The sequence below is a fragment of the Staurois parvus genome, unplaced genomic scaffold (assembly GCF_062004578.1).
Source record: "Staurois parvus isolate SC_StPar_1 unplaced genomic scaffold, SC_StPar_1.0 ptg002335l, whole genome shotgun sequence".
Taxonomy (NCBI): domain Eukaryota; kingdom Metazoa; phylum Chordata; class Amphibia; order Anura; family Ranidae; genus Staurois; species Staurois parvus.
In genome coordinates, this window is record NW_028320131.1 from 128,593 (window position 1) to 150,445 (window position 21,853).

General features: G+C 48.1%; 1 protein-coding gene across 1 annotated transcript in view; it reads left to right on the forward strand.

The window, feature by feature from the left end:
* Positions 1-21,853, forward strand: part of LOC149431232 (uncharacterized) — a 78,146-nt gene that overhangs the window by 44,053 nt on the left and 12,240 nt on the right. The window contains exons 6-7 of the mRNA XM_089665772.1: positions 6,906-7,247; positions 9,749-10,054. Coding sequence (XP_089521898.1) covers positions 6,906-7,247; positions 9,749-10,054 — 648 coding nt within the window. The remainder of the gene's footprint in view (positions 1-6,905; positions 7,248-9,748; positions 10,055-21,853) is intronic.

Genomic DNA, 21,853 nt, shown 5'->3' on the forward strand with positions numbered 1-21,853 from the left:
CAAACTCAATATTAAGGCCATGCGGTGCCTGTGTATGCATGGTATACATCCATCTCGACTCTGCCTGACTAAGGGATTTAATCTTATTACTCCCCCTCCAATGACTCACATACTTCTGTATACCCCAAAATTTGAGTCCTGAAGGGTCTTTATTATGCTGTTTTAAAAAGTGCCGGGAAACGCTATGTTTAGGGAACCCCTTTTTTATGTTTTGTACATGTTCCCTCATGCGTTTCCACATAGGCCTTTTAGTTCTTCCTATATACTGATAACCACATGCACATTCAAGGCCATAAACTACTCCCTCTGTATGGCATGAAATGAAATCTTTGATCTTATATATTGTGCCATCATAGTTGGCCTTGAAAGTGTTACATTTGCCGTTTTTTCCTTTGGTTGCTCTACATGCGTAACATTTTCGGCACGGAAAAAAACCTACTTGGTCAAGAAATGTAATGCTCTTCTTTTTGACTGGTGGATCAAGTACATTTTTAACTAGTTTTGTCCTCAGGGAAGGGGCCTTCCTATATATAAATTTTGGATTATCTCCCAAAATCTTATTTAGATCAGGGTCCGTTTTAAGAATAGACCAATGTTTAGAAAATATTTTCTCGATTTTTTTATAATGGACATTGTAGTCTAGAATAATTGCCATTTGACTCTCAAAGTTCTCCTTTTTATTTTTGTCTACAATCAGTGACTCCCTCTCCATATTTTGAACTTCAATTATTCTCTTCTCTATTTCTTTCTCAGGGTAGCCTTTTTTGATAAACTTATCTCCTAAAGTCTTTGCTTGTTTCTTGTACTCTTCCTTATCAGAGCAATTCCTTCTCAACCTCACTAGCTGGCCCTTAGGTATATTATAGAGCCATGGGCGGTAATGGCAACTGTCTGATGGTATGAATCCAGTACGATCCACTTCTTTAAAATAAGTATTTGTATAAATTTTCCCTTGTTGATTCATAATGTTAAGATCCAAAAAATTAATCCTTTCACTATCAAAGGTCCAGGAAAATTTAATATTTTTCGTATTATTATTTAATCCATTCAGAAAATTAATCAACAGTTGTCTACTTCCCTTCCAAATGATAATAACATCATCAATATATCGATAATATGAGATAAGTTCACATGGGGTTTGTTTATAGATGGCTTCCTCCTCCCAGTGGGCCATATACAGGTTGGCAACACTGGGGGCAAACCTTGCCCCCATCGCAACACCCCTAATCTGCTGGAAAAAGGTATGATTGTGCCAGAAGTAATTATGTAAAAGACAAAACTCTAGACACTCCAATGTAAATTTCCTTTGAACTCGTTGGATATCACTATACTTTTCAAGTCCCCACTTCACTGCATCCATTGCTCCATCATGGTCAATAATGGTGTACAGCGAAGTTACGTCTGCACTTGCTAAAATTATTTCTGGATGACCCTCAATTTTTTCTAATATTTGAATTAAATGTTTCGTATCCCGTAGGTACGCTTTAGTTCTTTTAACTACTGGCTGTAGATAGAAATCCACATATTGACCAAGTCTTGATAGAACGGATTGGATACCGTTCACTATTGGTCTACCTGGTGGATCCTTCACATTCTTGTGTATTTTCGGTACAGTGTATATCACTGGAATACGGCAAGTTTCAGGTATCAGATATTTGGTTTCCTTTTTGTTCAAGATTTTTTTATTTTCCCCTTTTGTTACAAGTTTGACCAATTGTTTCTTATATGACAACGTGGGGTCTTTAGACATAACTTTATAAGTGGTATCATCTGCCAACTGTTGAGCTAATTCTTGTAAATAATATTCTTTGGATAACACCACTATGCCCCCTCCCTTATCAGCAGGCCTGATGACTATATTGCCTCTCTTAGTAAGTCTATTAATCCCTGTTTGAATGCCTATATTATTTATGCATTTGGGGATTTTCAAATTATCCAAATCTTTAGTGACCATCTGTTTAAAAACTTCAATGTGGTCATTATTATGTACCTGCGGATTAAACAGCGATTTATTTGAAAAATGACTATGTAAAAAATTACTGCTAGCACAATTCGCTATGCTGCTCTTAGCTCCTGGTAAGTTTAAAAAATACTTTTTAATATTGAGTTTACGGATAAATTTTTGTGCATCTACATAAATAGCAAATTTATTAGCCACCTTAGGTGGTGCGAATTTAAGGCCCTTATCTAAGGCCATAATTTCTTCTTTAGATAATTCACATCCACTTAAGTTAAAAACACCTTCCCCTATTATTCTCTTTTTCTTTTGTTGTTTCCTCCCTGCCCGGCACCCCCTCCTTTGGGTGGACTTTTCCACCTTACATTCTCCGGACTCCTGTCTCTCTCTAAAAAATCTCTCTGGGGTAATTCTTCTCTCAGTGGTTCATATCTATTGTACTGTTCTATAGGACTTCTTCCCTCACCATAAGGTGGATACCATCTCTCTTGTGGGTATTGCCTCTCTGGATAGTAATTATTATATACAGGTCTTTGGTAATAATCTGGTCTATATGGGCCATAATAATTTGGATTATAGTTATTCCCTTTATAATGGTTATTCGGTCTTCCCCCATTTTGATATGGTCTCCAATTGTTACCACCCCCCTTAGACTTTTTCCGATTAGAACCCCCATTGTTATTGGGTCTCCATCCATTTCGGGGTGTATGATGTGGTGGACCATTAGGGTGATAATTGCCCTTCTTTTCTTTATTATTTTCCTGTTTTTCCTGAGTAGTTATAAACGAAAGTTTAACTGTTTCCCCCTTCTGTTCTTTAATCGGGGTTGTATTAATAGAGGCTATCTCTGATTCTGTGGAGGAACTTTGCCATTTGAATACCTGCTCTTTTTTGAAATCGTTAAGGTCTCTTTGGTACTTTTTCGTTTTCCTATATTTGGTTTCCTGATCAAATTTTTCCAAGTCTTTACTTAATCTTTTATTATATGGTTCTAAATCTGGAGAATCTTTCAAAGGTTCAATTCTATTTTTTTTTTTTTTTTTTTTATTTCTTCTATCTGTGATTCGAGTTGTCTCATTTTCTTCTGTTTTCTTTTTAATAAGAATCTCAAGAGTTCCAACCCTTTATCATGAAAGAAGTTGAACCATTCATCAGTGGCCTCAGCATCAACTAATCCATCACAGATGGGTACGTCCCACCTAAATCTCCTGGGGACCAACCGGTCCTTGAGATATTTTTCAAAGGTGGTCATATCCCACCATGTGGATAGTTTCTTCTCCATTAGATGCCCTAATTTCCTATATAAGGTGTCTAGATCTCCATTAAGGGTGTTCTCTGTTTTAGTAAAAATATCCTCTATGTTGATAGTTCTATTCTCTATGAATTTAAAAATCTCCATATTGGCTGCAAAAGGTATAATGGTGTGAAGTAAGCTAAATAATAAGGGATCCTCCTGCGCTCATGGGAATAATTGACAAAATACAGCTGCTGTCACTTAGCTGATACCAATAAGTGCAAAATAAAATTAAAAATTAGTGAAGCGCTTGTATCACATGAATACAATCATGTATCTCCATATAGTGTAATTATAAATCAAAGTGACCACTATATATAATAAATGTGTGTTGACTCCCTCTAGTGGAAAGAAAAAATAGTGTCAACCAAAATAACTAAATAACACACATTATGAAACTAAATATATAGTGCATAAATCAAATATAATGAACAGAATATATATACGTGAAAACAGAATATTGGCCACATACAATGGTGTCTAAATCATACATAAATGATATATGCCATAGGTGAAAAAGACAATATCAAAAGTGAAAAAATATTCCATGCATGTGACTGTGCTTTAAGCTGGAACACACACGTGATCTCCACTTCTAAGTGCAAGTACTCTCCTTCAAATGGCAGCAATGCCTGCTCACCTCCCTTCCTCGACCCACACAGGGCCTCAAAGCAGTTACCACCTCAGTGGTGTATTCCTCTGGCAGACTCCTTATTCCTCCTCCTCTCTTATGCAACTCATAAAAAGACAAGAAAGCCTTCCATAGTGTAGTAAATTTAATAGGCAAAGTTAAAAATTACAAAGTTTTCCACTCACATGCTCCTTTCCATAAAAAAAGCGTTTTTCCCAGCCTGTGGGTAGATATGCATGCACCTGGGGGAATCCAATATGGCCACTGCGTCCGGACATGCGTCACCAGGAAGTAGACAAACCGACGCGTTGCGTCACGTGCGTCGTGACTTCATCAGGGTTACCGCCCCCTGGTGACTCAATGGTATTTATAGAAAAAAAAAAACAAAAAAAAAAAAACCTAATTGGATTCCATTGTGAGAGCGGGCATACAGCGGACATCTTATTAGAGTCCTGCACTCACATACATGAATCTATCCCATATATGAATTCTAGTGCTGGATACCAGATATACATCTCCATATGTCATATTCAAGATATACACATATAGGAGTAAAACGAATTATATATTTAAGCCTGTATGAACCACATCTACATCTTTAATGGTGCACTAACACCAAATCATAAACTTTATTAATCGTAAATATTAAAAACATTAATCTTAGTGGGCTTCCTTATTAAGTAGATATATATATCCTAAATAAAATAAAAAATAAAAAATAAAAATAAAAATAAATAAAAATAAATATAAAAAAAAATAAATAAAAAAAAAATAAAAAAAAAAAAAAATATAAAAAATAAAAAAAAATAAATAAATAAATAAAAATAAATGTAAATATAAATATAAAAATAATAAGTAGTAATGGAGAAAAAAAAAATATATAAAAAATAAAAATAAATAAATAAATAAAAATAAATGTAAATATAAATATAAAAATAATAAGTAGTAATGGAGAAAATGGAGAATCCAATTAGGTTTTTTTTTTTTTTTTTTTTTTCTATAAATACCATTGAGTCACCAGGGGGCAGTAACCCTGATGAAGTCACGATGCACGTGACGCAACGCGTCGGTTTGTCTACTTCCTGGTGACGCATGTCCGGATGCAGTGGCCATATTGGATTCCCCCAGGTGCATGCATATCTACCCACAGGCTGGGAAAAACGCTTTTTTATGGAAAGGAGCATGTGAGTGGAAAACTTTGTAATTTTTAACTTTGCCTATTAAATTTACTACACTATGGAAGGCTTTCTTGTCTTTTTATGAGTTGCATAAGAGAGGAGGAGGAATAAGGAGTCTGCCAGAGGAATACACCACTGAGGTGGTAACTGCTTTGAGGCCCTGTGTGGGTCGAGGAAGGGAGGTGAGCAGGCATTGCTGCCATTTGAAGGAGAGTACTTGCACTTAGAAGTGGAGATCACGTGTGTGTTCCAGCTTAAAGCACAGTCACATGCATGGAATATTTTTTCACTTTTGATATTGTCTTTTTCACCTATGGCATATATCATTTATGTATGATTTAGACACCATTGTATGTGGCCAATATTCTGTTTTCACGTATATATATTCTGTTCATTATATTTGATTCATGCACTATATATTTAGTTTCATAATGTGTGTTATTTAGTTATTTTGGTTGACACTATTTTTTCTTTCCACTAGAGGGAGTCAACACACATTTATTATATATAGTGGTCACTTTGATTTATAATTACACTATATGGAGATACATGATTGTATTCATGTGATACAAGCGCTTCACTAATTTTTAATTTTATTTTGCACTTATTGGTATCAGCTAAGTGACAGCAGCTGTATTTTGTCAATTATTCCCATGAGCGCAGGAGGATCCCTTATTATTTAAATTCCCACATTGCCATGGCATGGTCCACCGTTGTACTTATCAGGAAGTTGGTCTAGGACAATAATGTTCAGCCTTCCCTGGAGTAAACAGAAAGTAGTGGAAAAGGCTGCAAGAGACCAGCATCACTGGGATACACAGAGGATAAAAAAGTGAAAACTATTTTAAAAAAAAGATAGTTGTTTATGATAGTCAGTGCCTTAGCAAACCAAATGTCATCCTGTTTTGGTTCACATCTACTTTAACCTCTTGGCGGCCTCCTGGCATCTGGGCCTCTGAGCGGCCACACATTTGCATACAATTAAGAAAAACATATGTGCTGAGAGTGCGCGCCCTGCGTGCTCCCAGCACACATGTCCGGTACTCATGGAATGGTCCTGATCTCCTCTTGCGAGCGGGACCTTTCCCAAACATGTGACCGCCGTGACAGCGAATCATGGCAGTCACATGACCCTAAAACCACACCCCGCCTCCCGGCTTCTGAAATCCTTAAAGGGCCGTTAGGCGCCAGTGCCAAGGGGTTAAAGCAGAATTCCGGTGAAAATTGTTATTTTCCCCACTGCGTGGATTAAGTGCTCATTTTGTCGAAGGGCTCAGGGATAAGCTATACATATCCTGTCCACCGATCGTCGTGGAAAACCACACTCCCCCATGTCCAGCGGTGGACTGTTTCTCACGTATGGAGCCAGTCTATGGGCATGATGACATCAGGAACAGCCCATTCACAAGACCACGGGGGGCGCAGGAGCAGCGGGAACCGGTCTCGCGCTCGGAGGATTGGCGGAATAGGTACGTATATCTTTACTTTCAGAGCCCTGAGACAAAAATGAGCATTTAACCCATGCAGTGTGGGCAGAGCCCCACTCTATGGGAATATAAATGTTTGTCCCAGATTAATTCTTTAACATTCATTTGGATCATAGCTGCCTTTATGGGCACTTACATCTATCTGTGTTCACACGTGCCTTTATACAAACAAAAGCTGAAAGCAGATTTCAGAAGCAGAAAGTATAGCAGACCACTTTTAGAGGTCGGGATTAAGAGGTCCACCAAAACCAGAGAGTTGCTACTAGTCAACTTCCTGAGCGGTCAAGGTTTATATAAATTGGAGATGTGGGAAATTAAATGTGAACCCTAATGATGGTACACTTTTCTTGTTTAGCAGATTACCCATGGACCCCAGTGGTGGAAGAGATCCAGACACCCAATGTATTTGAAAATACCCCGGTCACTCTACAGTGTCATATCTCTAAGTACTTCCCCAACACCATCACCGTGACCTGGCTGAGAAGAAGTCGGGATCAGGACTTATGTGAGGAGACTGATAATATGGATAGCAGTACAATGACCCCCAGGAGAGGAGATGATAACACATACAGCTGTACAGCCAGTCTGACCCTCACACCCATACTGAGCGTCCACCAGGGGGCACAATACATCTGTAGGGTGGGACACCCCTTTTTGGAGAGACCCATTGAGAAAAAAACTGAAAAACTTATTGTAAAAGGTGAGAGTTTATATTATTTGGATAGATCACAAATCACAATGGTTCCCTAAAAAGGCCCTGTCTCCAACCTAAACAATTGTGATAAAACTACAGAATTTAAAATACTTTCTTAAAGGTTTTTTTCTTTCCATAAACTATTTTTTGTTGACATGCATTGTGCCAGTTGCCTAGCCCTCCTCCTTGCACACCACAGTCCACTCCTTTTCTGGGAGTTGTCAGTTACTGTCTATGCTGGCCCAGCTCCTATGACCCTCACTTTGCCTCCCTGCAAAGGATAAGCGTATGTGTCTGGGTTTTCATTATTTTCCAGGGGTTCATCCCAGCATGAAGTCAGAACATTGCAGACCCAATACTGAACCCTACTGAAGTCTAGGTGGGGACACATTTTCAGAATCATTTGTGGCCATTTTGAAAGCTAACCCACAAAAAGACAAGGAGAGCTGGGCACTGGCATAGGGGACATTGGACAAAATTATGGAAACAGTAGGTAAAATAATAAAATAGTTACCTAATATGCAGTTGGATCTTTGGTATCCAAGACGACCTGAATTTTCTTGGGAATTGACAAATATAAGTCTTGGATGGTGGATAGTGGAATCTGATACCACTCTTCATGCAAAAATCATCTCAGTGCTCGCAGAGATACCGAAGGCAGAAAAGGAGCCTGAAACTTGTTCTCCAAAACGGACCACAGTGGCTCTATGGTATTGAGGCCTGGCACCCAAGGAAGGTGCGAGACTTCATCTGCAGGCTCATCAAACCATAATATAACAACACCAGCTGTGTGAATTGGAGCATTATCATCTTGGTAAATGGCGCTGTCTTCGGGAAACAATGTCTACACCATGGGGTGCACGTGGTTGTCCAAAATGTATTCATAGTTGCTGGCAGTGATTCTACCTTTCAAGGTGATGATGGGGCCAGCAGAATAGCCCCCCAAAGTTTGAAGAACAGTAAATGGACCCTTTGTTTAGTAAGTCTGGAGACTCGAGACTCTTGACTTAAATTATTGTCCACAGTTCACAAGTTAAAACATTGATACATATTATTCAACATGAGAGTCAATTCATATACTATTAAAGTGTATGTAAACCCTGAAAAGAGATTCTCTTATATCCTCCCTTTGGGGAGATACCATTTAAACCGGGGGTCAGCAACCAGTATATTGTGGTCTACCAGTAGATCTCGGCCAGGTGACTGGTAGATCATGGCTAGGGCTTGCTGACCCGCCATCCCAGAGCATCAGGCAGACTGTAAAGCAGAAGGACTTGTAAAGTTGGAGCTGTAGTAGGGAGCAAGAGTCGCATAACCTGATGTCTCCACTGTAGCGCCAGCTCCTACGCCCTGTCATGGTTGGTGGGTGTAGCACCTGACCAATTTAAGTGAATGAGGCCATTCTGCAAGTACACGGCAACCTTGTGAAGTACAGCAAACAAGGGGTTAAACAGGCAGCGGTGTGTTGCTTTCTCACCCCCTGCTTTAACCGCTTGAACCCTGCAGAAGCATGCAGCTATGCGGTGCTTACAGAGTGGCCCCATTTACTTAAACAGGTCTCTATTGACAGGCGGTAGCACCCACCAAAAGCAACAGAGGCTGTTGTTCCTGCTGCAGCATATGTACACCTTTGGCTGCTGCCTCAGCAGCTAAAGGGGCAGAGATTGGGGGCAGTTAAACCATGACTCAACTGCAGGGTTTTACCATCCCCCAATATGTTACCTCCTCACCACCTGATTTAAATACATGATTGCTGTGCAATACATGCGATTGTGACATGGTAGTACAACAGTTAGAGATTGAAATTAGGCGTGAGGAAGCGACACCATGCCCGGTGATCTTTGACTTCTCTCATGTTGTTCAGGTAGATCTCCACCTCTGTAAGGTTGCCCACCCCTGATTTAAACCATTTGATATACCTGTTTAATATCAGTTGATCCTGACAGAAATTCAAAGCTCTCCTGTACACTCTGCAGTCTTATCTCAAGCATTGTTATCAGCTCTGCCCAGGCTTCCCACCTGAACTACAGAAATGGTCCTCACACACTTCATGTCCTAGGGTGACAACAATGTTCCTCCATAGATACAGTACAGAGAGGGAGCGTGTAATATTTAGATTTAGTGCTGTGCTTAACATTGCCCCAATCTTTCCTAAAACACGTCAAAATACGAATCAGGAGGTGACCGATTTTTCACTCGTAAAATAGAAATGCTGAACAAACACAACCTACTAATTGTAATAAGTGCTGAGTACTAGTTAGGTTCGATAGGCCATAGTCAGGCATTAGGTGCAGACGTTTGAGTGGTCCTCAACAGAGAGGAAGTGTTGTCACCTTAAGACAGGAATTGTGTCAGTGGCAGGATCACCAGGTGAAAAGAAGAAAATAAAAGCCTGTAACAAGGAAACAAATGCAGCCACCGCATTCTAAGGACTTGTAAGCTGTAATTTATTACATTTTGTGTTCTTGGGTTTAGATGTTCTTCAATATGCTGTTTGTGTATTCCAGTTAAACCCCAGATGGTGGAGCCTATAACGATCACTCTGGGGGATTCCTCTCGTGTTCTCTTCACCCTCAATCTACTGAAGTTTTCCCCAGAAAATATAGAAATTAAATGGAGATATGAATATGGAGAGAGAAAGTATAAAATACAATGCACCAACAAACTTAAAAAATACAAAGATCTCACACACGGTGCCACCAGTGTTGTCAACATTCCCATGGATGTGTTTAATGATCCGCAGATCAAAGTCTCTGTAATGTGGAAACACGAATCTATGGATAAACCGGAGACCAGAACACTGACTGTAAGAGGTAGGTAAGAACAGGTATTATGGATCATAAATATACTACTGCAGGACTACAGATATTGTCATTCTGAACAACAATAAAACCAACTGTGAATTAAATATCTCATTTAAAGGATAACTCCACTTTTGTGGAAAAAATATAGCAAATAAAAAGGAATAATACAATACAACAATAAGCCATGTTATAAATTAATGTTTTGTTTAAAATGAAATTTCCCTTTCAGTCTGTAGCGCTGTGATTTTCTGTAAAATTCAGTGAAATATGGCAACCTGGAGTCGCTCTGTGTGTAGTGTACAGAACTCCCCCAGAAATGTCATTTTATTCTTGCAGAGGCAGCTATTTAATTAGGCAAAGTAGGCAGTTGCCTTAAACCTCCGGCTTACAGGGGCCTCGCGACTGCCTTATTTCCCTAATGCAGTATTTGTCAATCGGAGTTCCGCGGCGATCCACCTTGCAGTCGCAGGCAGCTGACAGGTTGATCACATGAACACAGATGCAGGGAAGCGGCTGACATACTATTGGCCGCAATGCGTTGTTCCCCGCCGCTCCTCCTCCCCTCCTGTTCATCCCGAGTGCTTGTATATAACATCATCTGGGATGGACAGGATAGGAGGAGGGGCCGGCGGGGAACAACGTGCCACTGGAGGATGGTTGAAAGCCGCCTCAGCAAGCCACGTAGTAGAAGGAAGCCGGTCAGGGGCGGACTGACCAACTGGAAACTCGGGCACTGCCTGAGGGTCCGGGATCAGTAGGGGGCCCCATGAGATGCCCCTGGTACCTTTTTCATAGGCTTTTTGAGTGTGGGCAAGGACATAGGGGCCCCATGATCCCTTATTGCCCGGGGGCCCCATGAGTTGTCAGTCTGCCCCTGAAGCCGGTACAGTAGTGTGCCCAGATGTGTCCCCTACACTGTGCCCAACAGCCTGTCCATACAATGTGCCCTGTCCATACAATGTGCCCTGTCCATACAATATGCCCTGTCCATACAATGTGCCCTGTTCATACAATATGTCCTGTCCATACAATGTGCCCTGTCCATATAATGTGCTCTGTCCATACAATATGCCCTGTCCATACAATGTGCCCTGTCCATATAATGTGCCCTGTCCATACAATATGCCCTGTCCATACAATGTGCCCTGTTCATACAATATGTCCTGTCCATACAATGTGCCCTGTCCATATAATGTGCTCTGTCCATACAATATGCCCTGTCCATACAATGTGCCCTGTCCATATAATGTGCCCTGTCCATACAATATGCCCTGTCCATACAATGTGCCCTGTTCATACAATATGCCCTGTCCATACAATGTGCCCTGTTCATACAATATGTCCTGTCCATACAATGTGCCCTGTCCATATAATGTGCTCTGTCCATACAATATGCCCTGTCCATACAATGTTCCCTGTCCATACAATATGCCCTGTCCCATGTAATGTGCCCTGTCCATATAATGTGATCTGTCCATACAATATGCCCTGTCCATACAATGTTCCCTGTCCATACAATATGCCCTGTCCCATCTAATGTGCCCTGTCTATACAATATGCCCTGTCCCATGTAATGTGCCCTGTCCCATTTAATGTGCCCTGTCCATACAATATGCCCTGTCCATGTAATGTGCCCTGTCCATACAATGTGCCCTGTCCATAAAATGTGCCCTGTCCATGTAATGTACCCTGTCCCATGTAATGTGCCCTGTCCATGTAATGTGCCCGTGTCCATACAATGTGCCCTGTCCATACAATGTGTCCTGTCCATACAATATTCCCTGTCCCATGTAATGTGCCCTGTCCCATGTAAAGTGGTCTGTCCCATGTAATGTGCCCTGTCCTATGTAAAGTGCTCTTTTCCATGTAATGTGCCCTGTGCAAAGTTATTTACCCTGTGCCCTGCCTGATGTAATGTGCCCTGTTCCAAGTAATGTGCTCTATCCCATGTAAAGTGCTCTTCCCCATGCAATGTACCCTGTCCCATGTAAATTGTTCTTTCCCGTATAATGTACCCTGTCCCATGTAATGTATACTGCTCCTTGCATGATGTAATGTGCCCTATTTCATGTAATTTGTCCTGTCCCATGTAATATGCCCTGTGCTCTGCCCCATGTAAAGTGTCCTGTGCTATGACCAATGTAATGTTCCCTACCCCATGCTATGTGCCCTATCCCATGTATTGTGCTCTGTTCCTGGTAATGTGCCCTGTACCATGTAAGGTGCCCTGTATCATGTAATGTGCCCTGTCCTGGGTAATGTGCCCTGTGCCAGGTAATTTGCCCTGTGCTCTGTCCCATTTAATGTGCCCTGTCCCATGCTATGTACCCTGTGCCCTGTCCCACATAATGTGCCCTACCTCCATATAATGTGCTCTGCTCCCACATAATGTGCCCTACCTCCATATAATGTGCCCTGCTCCCACATAATGTGCCTTGCCCTCATGCAATGTGCCCTGGTCCCACATGATGTGCCCTGCTTCCATGTAATGTTCCCTCCTGAGCCCTTGTACCCTCCCTGCTGCCCCCCCACACACTCTGTATTTCCCAAGTATGACCTAGAATGGAGCATCTCTGCAGAAAAAGAAAGCACATGTTTCACACTAAATAGGTAAGTTTTAATATTTATTTAATGCTATTTCTAAAAATAATTGTTATTATCAACAGCTCGCTGATCATACCAGTGTTCCATGAGCTGTAGATTCAAACATTATTTCAGGAGTTCCCTGAAATTCCAAAAGTTTTGCCAGGGGTGTAGCAAACTAGCTCCTCAGAGCTGAAAGCGGAGTTCTCCTTCAACCTTTGCTTTTGTAACAAACTAGCTCATCAGAGCTGGAAGCGGAGTTCCCCTGTTCCTTGCTGTATTTGAGGTCTTCCTCGAATCATTCCTCACACCCCACCCCCCCTTGCATTCCTGTGAGGCAGACTTTATCTCCTGGCAGATGATGTGGAACAACCATGAGAAGTGGAGCCAGCCCGTCTGCGGAGGTGTCACTTTGGTCACCCAAAGCTATGTAAGCCCCACACCTTATCAACCTGACCCAGAACTGAACATTCTTCAGGTCAACTGTATGGTTCATATCACGGGATATGAAGCTGGTAATTTAGTGTAGAGTTTCCCAATGACCACTCCCAAGTCAGAGCCCCCCCCTCCCCTTTGAGAGGGACCTTTAAGAGAGTTAAGTGAGTTAGTCTGAAACACACACAGAGATCTCCGAGGTAACATCGTAACACCTTAGTCCGACCCGAGGTGATAGAGGACACAGACATCATCCCCGAGAAGTTCCTGACCCTCACCGGAGTGGGGGGAACCCGTTCCCGCATACCCCAGGCATATGTGTTCATCGACTGGGGTGCAGGGAGGGGGATGAGGCAGGTAGGAGTCTCTGATGAAATTCCCACAGCTGTCCTATTGGGGGCCGATCTGGGCACCCTTATCGCCTATTATGCCCCTGCTAAGGACTCTCCGGATGCCCCCCTGGAACTCTCGGGACCTACCAAGGTGCAGTGGGCAGATATTGAGCTAATGTCTGGGCAGCCTGTGGATGGACAGAGGGAGGGGGCTGGGAAGGGAGCTGGGTGGCAAGATTCTCCATTAGCTGGAGAGGGAGAAGAAATCCCCTTGTTGGGGGGGGTAACGAACTCAGGTGAAATGGACAGTAGACAAGTAACTGTTGATAATTATGAGGACAATGATGTTGCAAATGCCTGTAATGTTGATGTCAATGTCGGTAATATCATTAGTAATGTCATTAATAAGGTCAGTAATGTTGATGGTTCTGATGATACTAATGAGGCATCCCTCACCTTAGTGGTCACCCGCAGTGCAGCCAGGGTAGCTGAGGCACAGACTCTGGTCTCAGAACAGCAGGAGGACGTCCCTGACCCCTCCCCTTGTTCTGACCCAGTGGACTCTGCCTCCAGGGAGTCTCAGCAGCTGTCATTATTTGCTACAGGACCACTGGCTGGGACCTATAGTTCCACATTTGAGACTGCCTTACTGACAGACCAGACCCTGGAGCAGCTCAGGAATCTGGCTAATGGCCCCCCTGCTGAGAATGCTAAACAAAAGGTCTACTGGGAGCAAGGCAGACTATATAGGGAGGGGCTGCCCACTGAGGGAAGGGGGGCTGACATTGGTAGACGACAGCTTGTCGTGCCTCATCCCTGTCGGGGACAGCTGCTGAAGGTGGCTCATGAGATTCCTCTGGCCGGGCACCTGGGAATCACTAAGATGCGAGCCGGATTGATCCATAAATTCTTTTGGCCCACTATGTTAGCAGACATAGCGGATTACTGTCGGTCCTGTGGTACCTGTCAGCGAGTTGGCAAGGCAGGAGAGGTGCACAGGGCCCCATTACAACCTTTGCCTGTGATTGACGAGCCTTTTAAGAGGGTGGCAGTAGACATCGTGGGGCCTCTAGCCATCCCTAGCAGCTCAGGCAAACATAATATCTTGACAGTGGTCGACTATGCCACCCGGTATCCGGAAGCTGTGGCTCTCTCCTCCCTCCGGGCGGACAAGGTTGCGGATGCTCTGCTGGGAATCTTCACCAGAGTGGGATTTCCGGCCGAGCTTATTAGTGATCAAGGGCCCCAGTTTGTGTCCGACCTAATGCAAGCTCTCTGTCAGAAGATACAGATAACGCATATCATGGCCAGCCCTTACCATCCACAAACGAATGGCTTGTGCGAACGTTTCAATGGCACATTGAAACAAATGTTGCGCACCTTTGTGGAGTCCCAGGGCAAGGACTGGGAACGATATTTGCCTCATCTGTTATTCGCTTACAGAGAGGTGCCTCAGGAGTCCACCGGGTTTTCGCCCTTTGAACTTCTGTACGGGCGGAGGGTGAGAGGGCCTCTGGACCTAATCCGGGAGACCTGGGAGGGCAAGATTGCGGACCCGGAGGTCTCCGTGGTGGATTACGTGCTCAGGTTCCGGGATAAAATGGAGATGCTGGTGGGGTTGGTACGAGAAAACATAGCCCAGGCCCAGACCAGGCAGAAACGTTGGTATGACCGTAATGCCAGGGAGCGGACATACAACGTTGGGCAGCAGGTGTATGTTCTGCTACCCTTGCGGCAGAACAAACTGCAGGCTGCCTGGGAAGGCCCGTACCCTATCACCCAGCGCCTGAACAATGTGACCTATCTGGTTAGGTTAGGCGAAGGAAGCAGACGGCAGAAGGCCTTCCATGTTATTATGATCAAGGCTCACCACGAAGGTACGGCCTACGTCATGCCAGTCTGCAGCCAACAGGAGACCGAGGAGGCTGACCCCCTCCTGGACCTACTCGCAGACACTAGGGAAGGGGAGTCAGCCCTCCCGATCAACCCCCTCCTTACCCCCACCCAGGTACCTGGGCTGAAGAGAGTGCTGGCAGTACATGGGGGTAGGTTTACTGGGAAGCCTGGGAGAACCCATCTTGCTACCCACAAAGTAGACACAGGGGCCCATCCTCCTATTAGACAATCCGCCTATCGCGTCTCGTTAGAGGTGCTGGCAGATATGAAAAGGGAGGTGGAGGAAATGCTGCAGTTGGGGGTGATTCAGAAGTCTCACAGCGCCTGGGCGTCCCCTGTAGTCCTGGTCCCCAAAAAGGACCGGGCGAGCAGGTTCTGTGTGGACTATCGGAAGCTGAACGCCATCACCACTGCAGACGCCTACCCCATGCCCCGGATCGATGAATTGTTGGATAGACTGGCGGCGGCCCGCTATCTCACAATCATGGATCTGAGCAGGGGGTACTGGCAAATTCCTCTAGCGCCCGAGGCCCGGGAAAAGTCAGCCTTCATCACCCCATTCGGCTTGTTCGAATTCACGGTCATGCCCTTTGGGATGAAGAATGCCCCAGCCACCTTCCAGAGGGTCATGAACGACCTGTTGGAGGGGCTGGAACAGTGCGCAGTAGCCTACCTGGACAACATCGCCGTGTTCAGTCCCACCTGGGAAGAACATCTGGTGCATCTGTCACAAGTTGTGGACAGACTGTGTCAGGGCTCCAGGGTATGACCAGAAGTGTGTGACTGCCGCAGGGAAACGCAGACTTCAGATATGTTATAAATAAGGCAATTTATTAAAGACTAACAATACAAACATAAACGCAGTGCAATACTAAAACATAACACAGTGCAAACGAACCAAACCAAACCACCCACAGATAACAGTACATACAATGCAAGCGTCGTCAGGCAGGCCGGGTCAATAACAATCGGGCAGGTAGGTACAGGGGGTCAGGCAGAGAATGGTCGGGGTCACAAGCCAGGGATGAAACAGGAGAAGTCAGCAGAGGTCCGGATCAGGCAGGGTCAGCAACGAATCAGTCAGACAGGGACAGGGATGCAGGAACAAGATACAGGACCCAGGAAAAACACACACACCAAGGCCCAGACTGCAGGTCTGGCCATCACTTAAATACACCTGCATAAGCAGTTTCAGGTGTTTGGCTGGCTGCAGGGTTGAGTCTCTGATTGCTGGGAGCACCCGCTGGCCAGCCCTGGTACTGCAGCCCACAAGGCAGGTGAGACCCACCACTACTGGCAAGTCCATTCCTGACAGTACCCCCCCCCCTCAAGGACGCTCCAAACAGTCCTAGCTGGGCAAAATGTTCCACCGCCTGGGTCTGGTAACTGGCGGGATATCAAAGACTGGCACATCGGGCTGGACTCCGGGCAGCGGCACATCGGGCTGGACTCCGGGCAGCGGCACATCGGGCTGGACTCCGGGCAGCGGCACATCGGGCTGGACTCCGGGCAGCGGCACATCGGGCTGGACTCCGGGCAGAGGCACATCGGGCTGGACTCCGGGCAGAGGCACATCGGGTTGGACTCCGGGCAGAGGCACATCGGGCTGGACTCCGGGCAGAGGCACATCGGGCTGGACTCCGGGCAGAGGCACATCGGGCAGGACTCCGGGCAGAGGCACATCGGGCAGGACTCCGGGCAGCGGCAGCGACAGGCACCGAGTCACCAGGCACGACAGTGGGCTCCGAGTCAACTGGCATGACCGCTGGCACTGGGTCAGACATTGGATCGTCTGGCTGGACAGCGGGCATCGGGTCACCAGGCATCAGGTCATTTGGCTCGACAGCGGGCACCGCGTCATCTGGCAAGGCAGTGGGCACCAAGTCACCAGGCACGACAGTGGGCTCTGAGTCAATTGGCACGACAGCGGGCACCAGGTCATCAGGTACCGGATCATCTGGCTCGACAGCAGGCACCGGGTCATCTGGCGCTGGATCGTCTGGCTCGACAGCGGGCATCGGATCACCAGGCATGACCGCGGGCACTGGGTCATCAGGCATTGGATTGTCTGGCTCGACAGCGGGCATCGGGTCACCAGGTATGACAGCGGGCACTGGGTCACCAGGCATCAGGTCATTTGGCTCGCCAGCAGGCAGCAGGCCACCAGGCGGAGCAGCAGGCACCGGGCCACCAGGTGGAGCAGCAGGCACCGGGCCACCAGGCGGAGCAGCAGGCACCGGGCCACCAGGCGGAGCAGCAGGCACCGGGCCACCAGGCGGAGCGACAGGCATCGGGCAACCAGGCGGGGCGACAGGCATCGGGCCACCAGGCGGGGCGACAGGCATCGGGCCACCAGGCGGGGCGACAGGCATCGGGCCACCAGGCGGGGCGACAGGCGCTGGGCCCCCAGGCGGGGCGACAGGCGTCGGGCCCCCAGGCGGGGCGACAGGCATCGGGCTCCCAGGCGGAGCGGCGGGCGCCGGACCCCCAGGCGGAGCGACAGGTCTCGGGCCCCCAGGCGGAGCGGTGGGCGCAGGACCCCCAGGCGGAGCGACAGGTCTCGGGCCCCCAGGCGGAGTGGCGAGCGCCAGACCCCCAGGCGGAGCGACAGGTCTCGGGCCCCCAGGTGGAGCGGCGGGCGCCGGACCCCCAGGCGGAGCGACAGGCATCGGGCCCCCAGGTGGGGCGACAGGCATTGGGCCCCCAGGCGGGGCGACAGGCATCGGGCCCCCAGGCGGAGCAGCGGGCGCCGGACCCCCAGGCGGAGCGACAGGTCTCGGGCCCCCAGGCGGAGCGGCGGGCGCCGGACCCCCAGGCGGAGCGACAGGTCTCGGGCCCCCAGGCGGAGCGGCGGGCGCAGGACCCCAAGGCGGAGCGACAGGTCTCGGGCCCCCAGGCAGAGCGGCGGGCGCAGGACCCCCAGGCGGAGCGACAGGTCTCGGGCCCTCAGGCGAGGCGGGCGCAGGACCCCCAGGCGGAGCGACAGGTCTCGGGCCCCCAGGCAGAGCGACAGGCACCGAGTCACCAGGCACGACAGTGGGCTCCGAGTCAACTGGCATGACCGCTGGCACTGGGTCAGACATTGGATCGTCTGGCTGGACAGCGGGCATCGGGTCACCAGGCATCAGGTCATTAGGCTCGACAGCGGGCACCGCGTCATCTGGCAAGGCAGTGGGCACCAAGTCACCAGGCACGACAGTGGGCTCTGAGTCAATTGGCACGACAGCGGGCACCGGGTCATCAGGTACCGGATCGTCTGGCTCGACAGCAGGCACCGGGTCATCTGGCGCTGGATCGTCTGGCTCGACAGCGGGCATCGGATCACCAGGCATGACCGCGGGCACTGGGTCATCAGGCATTGGATTGTCTGGCTCGATAGCGGGCATCGGGTCACCAGGTATGACAGCGGGCACTGGGTCACCAGGCATCAGGTCATTTGGCTCGCCAGCGGGCACCGCGTCATCTGGCAAGGCAGTGGGCACCGAGTCACCAGGCATGACAGTGGGCTCTGAGTCAATTGGCACGACAGCGGGCACCGGGTCATCAGGTACTGGATCGTCTGGCTCGACAGCAGGCACCGGGTCATCTGGCGCTGGATCGTCTGGCTCAACAGCGGGCATCAGGTCACCAGGCATGACAGCGGGCACTGGGTCATCAGGCATTGGATCGTCTGGCTCGACAGCGGGCATCGGGTCCTCAGGTACCGGATCGTCTGGATCGACAGCGGGCACCGGGTCATCTGGAGTTGGATAGTCTGGCTCGACAGCGGGCATCGGGTCACCAGGCATGACAGCAGGCACTGGGTCATCAGGTACCGGATCGTCTGGATCGACAGCGGACACCGGGTCATCTGGCGCTGGATCGTCTGGCTTGACAGCGGGCATCGGGTCACCAGGCATGATAGCGGGCACTGGGTCATCAGGCATTGGATCGTCTGGCTCGACAGCGGGCATCGGGTCACCAGGTATGACAGCGGGCACTGGGTCAGACATTGGATCGTCTGGCCCGACAGCGGGCATCGGGTCACCAGGTATGACAGCGGGCACTGGGTCACCAGGCATCAGGTCATTTGGCTCGCCAGCGGGCACCACGTCATCTGGCAAGGCAGTGGGCACCGAGTCACCAGGCACGACAGTGGGCTCCGAGTCAACTGGCATGACCGCGGGCACTGGGTCAGACATTGGATCAACTGGCTTGACAGCGGGCATCGGGTCACCAGGTATGACCGCGGGCACTGGGTCATCAGGCATTGGATCGTCTGGCTCGACAGCGGGCATCGGGTCACCAGGCATGACAGTGGGCACCGGGTCATCAGGTACCGGATCGTCTGGCTCGACAGCGGGCACTGGGTCATCAGGCGTGATAGGATCATCAGGCTGGATCAGTTCATCAGGCTGGGTACAGACATCAGGCTGGGTACAGGCATCAGGCTGGGTACAGGCATCAGGCTGGGTACAGGCATCAGGCTGAAGTGCGGGTGCCGAGGCACCAGGCTGAACCACGGAAGGCAGGTTCTCAGACGGCAGGCTCACCGGTTTGGATACTGGCAGGATGGTACTGGTTGGAAAGAATTTCCGCTTTTTTCTGGTTTTAACTACTGGGGCACTGCAAGTAAACGCAGGTCTGCAAACGAATGGAGCAGCTGCTGACAGAGAAGAGCTGGAAGATGGAACAGAGGAGGGAGCAGTTGCTACAGAGGACTTCTTTACAGGGTTAAAGAAAGGATAGGTGCAGCGAGTGGGAGCAGAGGACTGGTATGTGGTAGTTAGAGTATACTGGGCAGTCACTGGGGGTGCTGTCGGGGATGCAGGAAGAATGCCTTGAGTGGAGGAATGATGTTGTAAGCTGACTGAGGCTGGGTGCAACAAGTCTGACCATGTCTGCAGTATGGGTTGAACAAAGCTCAGTTTACACAAAGCCTGTCTGGTCAATGACTGCACTGCGTTTATACAATCTCTTAGTACCTGTGGTGAACATGCAGAGTAACGCTCCAGAAAGTAATCCACATCATCCTCTAATAACCATACCAGGGACTCTACCTGGTCGGCACTACATGGCGGCAAAAATTCATCCCTGCATTCGGGGGTACCAGATGAAACCAACTCAGCACAAACCTGAATCAATGGCTGCACCTCAGAGAACTCTGTGCCCTGATCTACTAGGCAATGAGCGATCCGTATACACTCTAGCAGTTCATCCCTGGGATACTCCTTCAGAGTTTGATAAGCATACTCTCTGTCATCAAACACTAGCAGAGATAAATACACAACTTCATCAAGATCCATCCTTCCCAGCAACAAGCCAAGATGGCTTCCCTGTGCAGCCACTTCTGGTCAGGATTGGCCTTGGTGTAATGTCAGGGCTCCAGGGTATGACCAGAGGTGTGTGACTGACGCAGGGAAACGCAGACTTCAGATATGTTATAAATAAGGCAATTTATTAAAGACTAACAATACAAACATAAACGCAGTGCAATACTAAAACATAACACAGTGCAAACGAACCAAACCAAACCACCCACAGATAACAGTACATACAATGCAAGCGTCGTCAGGCAGGCCGGGTCAATAACAATCGGGCAGGTAGGTACAGGGGGTCAGGCAGAGAATGGTCGGGGTCACAAGCCTGGGATGAAACAGGAGAAGTCAGCAGAGGTCCGGATCAGGCAGGGTCAGCAACGAATCAGTCAGACAGGGACAGGGACAGGGACAGGAACAGGGATGCAGGAACAAGATACAGGGCCCAGGAAAAACACACACACCAAGGCCCAGACTGCAGGTCTGGCCATCACTTAAATACACCTGCATAAGCAGTTTCAGGTGTTTGGCTGGCTGCAGGGTTGAGTCTCTGATTGCTGGGAGCACCCACTGGCCAGCCCTGGTACTGCAGCCCACAAGGCAGGTGAGACCCACCACTACTGGCAAGTCCATTCCTGACAGACTGACAGCCGCCAATCTGACAGTCAAACCCAGCAAGTGTCAGATAGGCATGACAGATGTCCAGTATTTGGGACACCAGGTAGGAGGAGGCACCCTGAGGCCTGAAACAGGGAAGGTGGAGGCCATCCTGGCCTGGCCTACCCCACAAACCAAGAAGCAGGTCATGTCATTCCTGGGGACAGCTGGCTACTATCGGAAGTTTGTAGGTAACTATAGTAGCCTGGCGAAACCCTTGACTGACCTGACCAAGAAGAAACTGCCCAAGGCGGTGTCGTGGACACCCGAGTGTGAGAAGGCCTTCCAGGCCTTGAAGGAGGCGCTGGCCAGCGCTCCTGTGCTACAGGCTCCAGACTTCACCCGTCGTTTCCTAGTGCAGACAGATGCCTCTGCATATGGATTGGGTGCCGTCCTGAGCCAGGTTGATGGTTCAGGAGAAGAACATCCCATCCTCTACCTGAGCCGGAAGCTGCTCCCGAGGGAGGTAGCATACGCCACGATCAAGAAAGAGTGCCTGGCGATCGTGTGGGCGCTCCAGAAACTACAAATGTACCTGTATGGGCGGCACTTCACTGTGATCACTGATCACAATCCCCTGAGCTGGCTAAATCGTGTGGCTGGGGAGA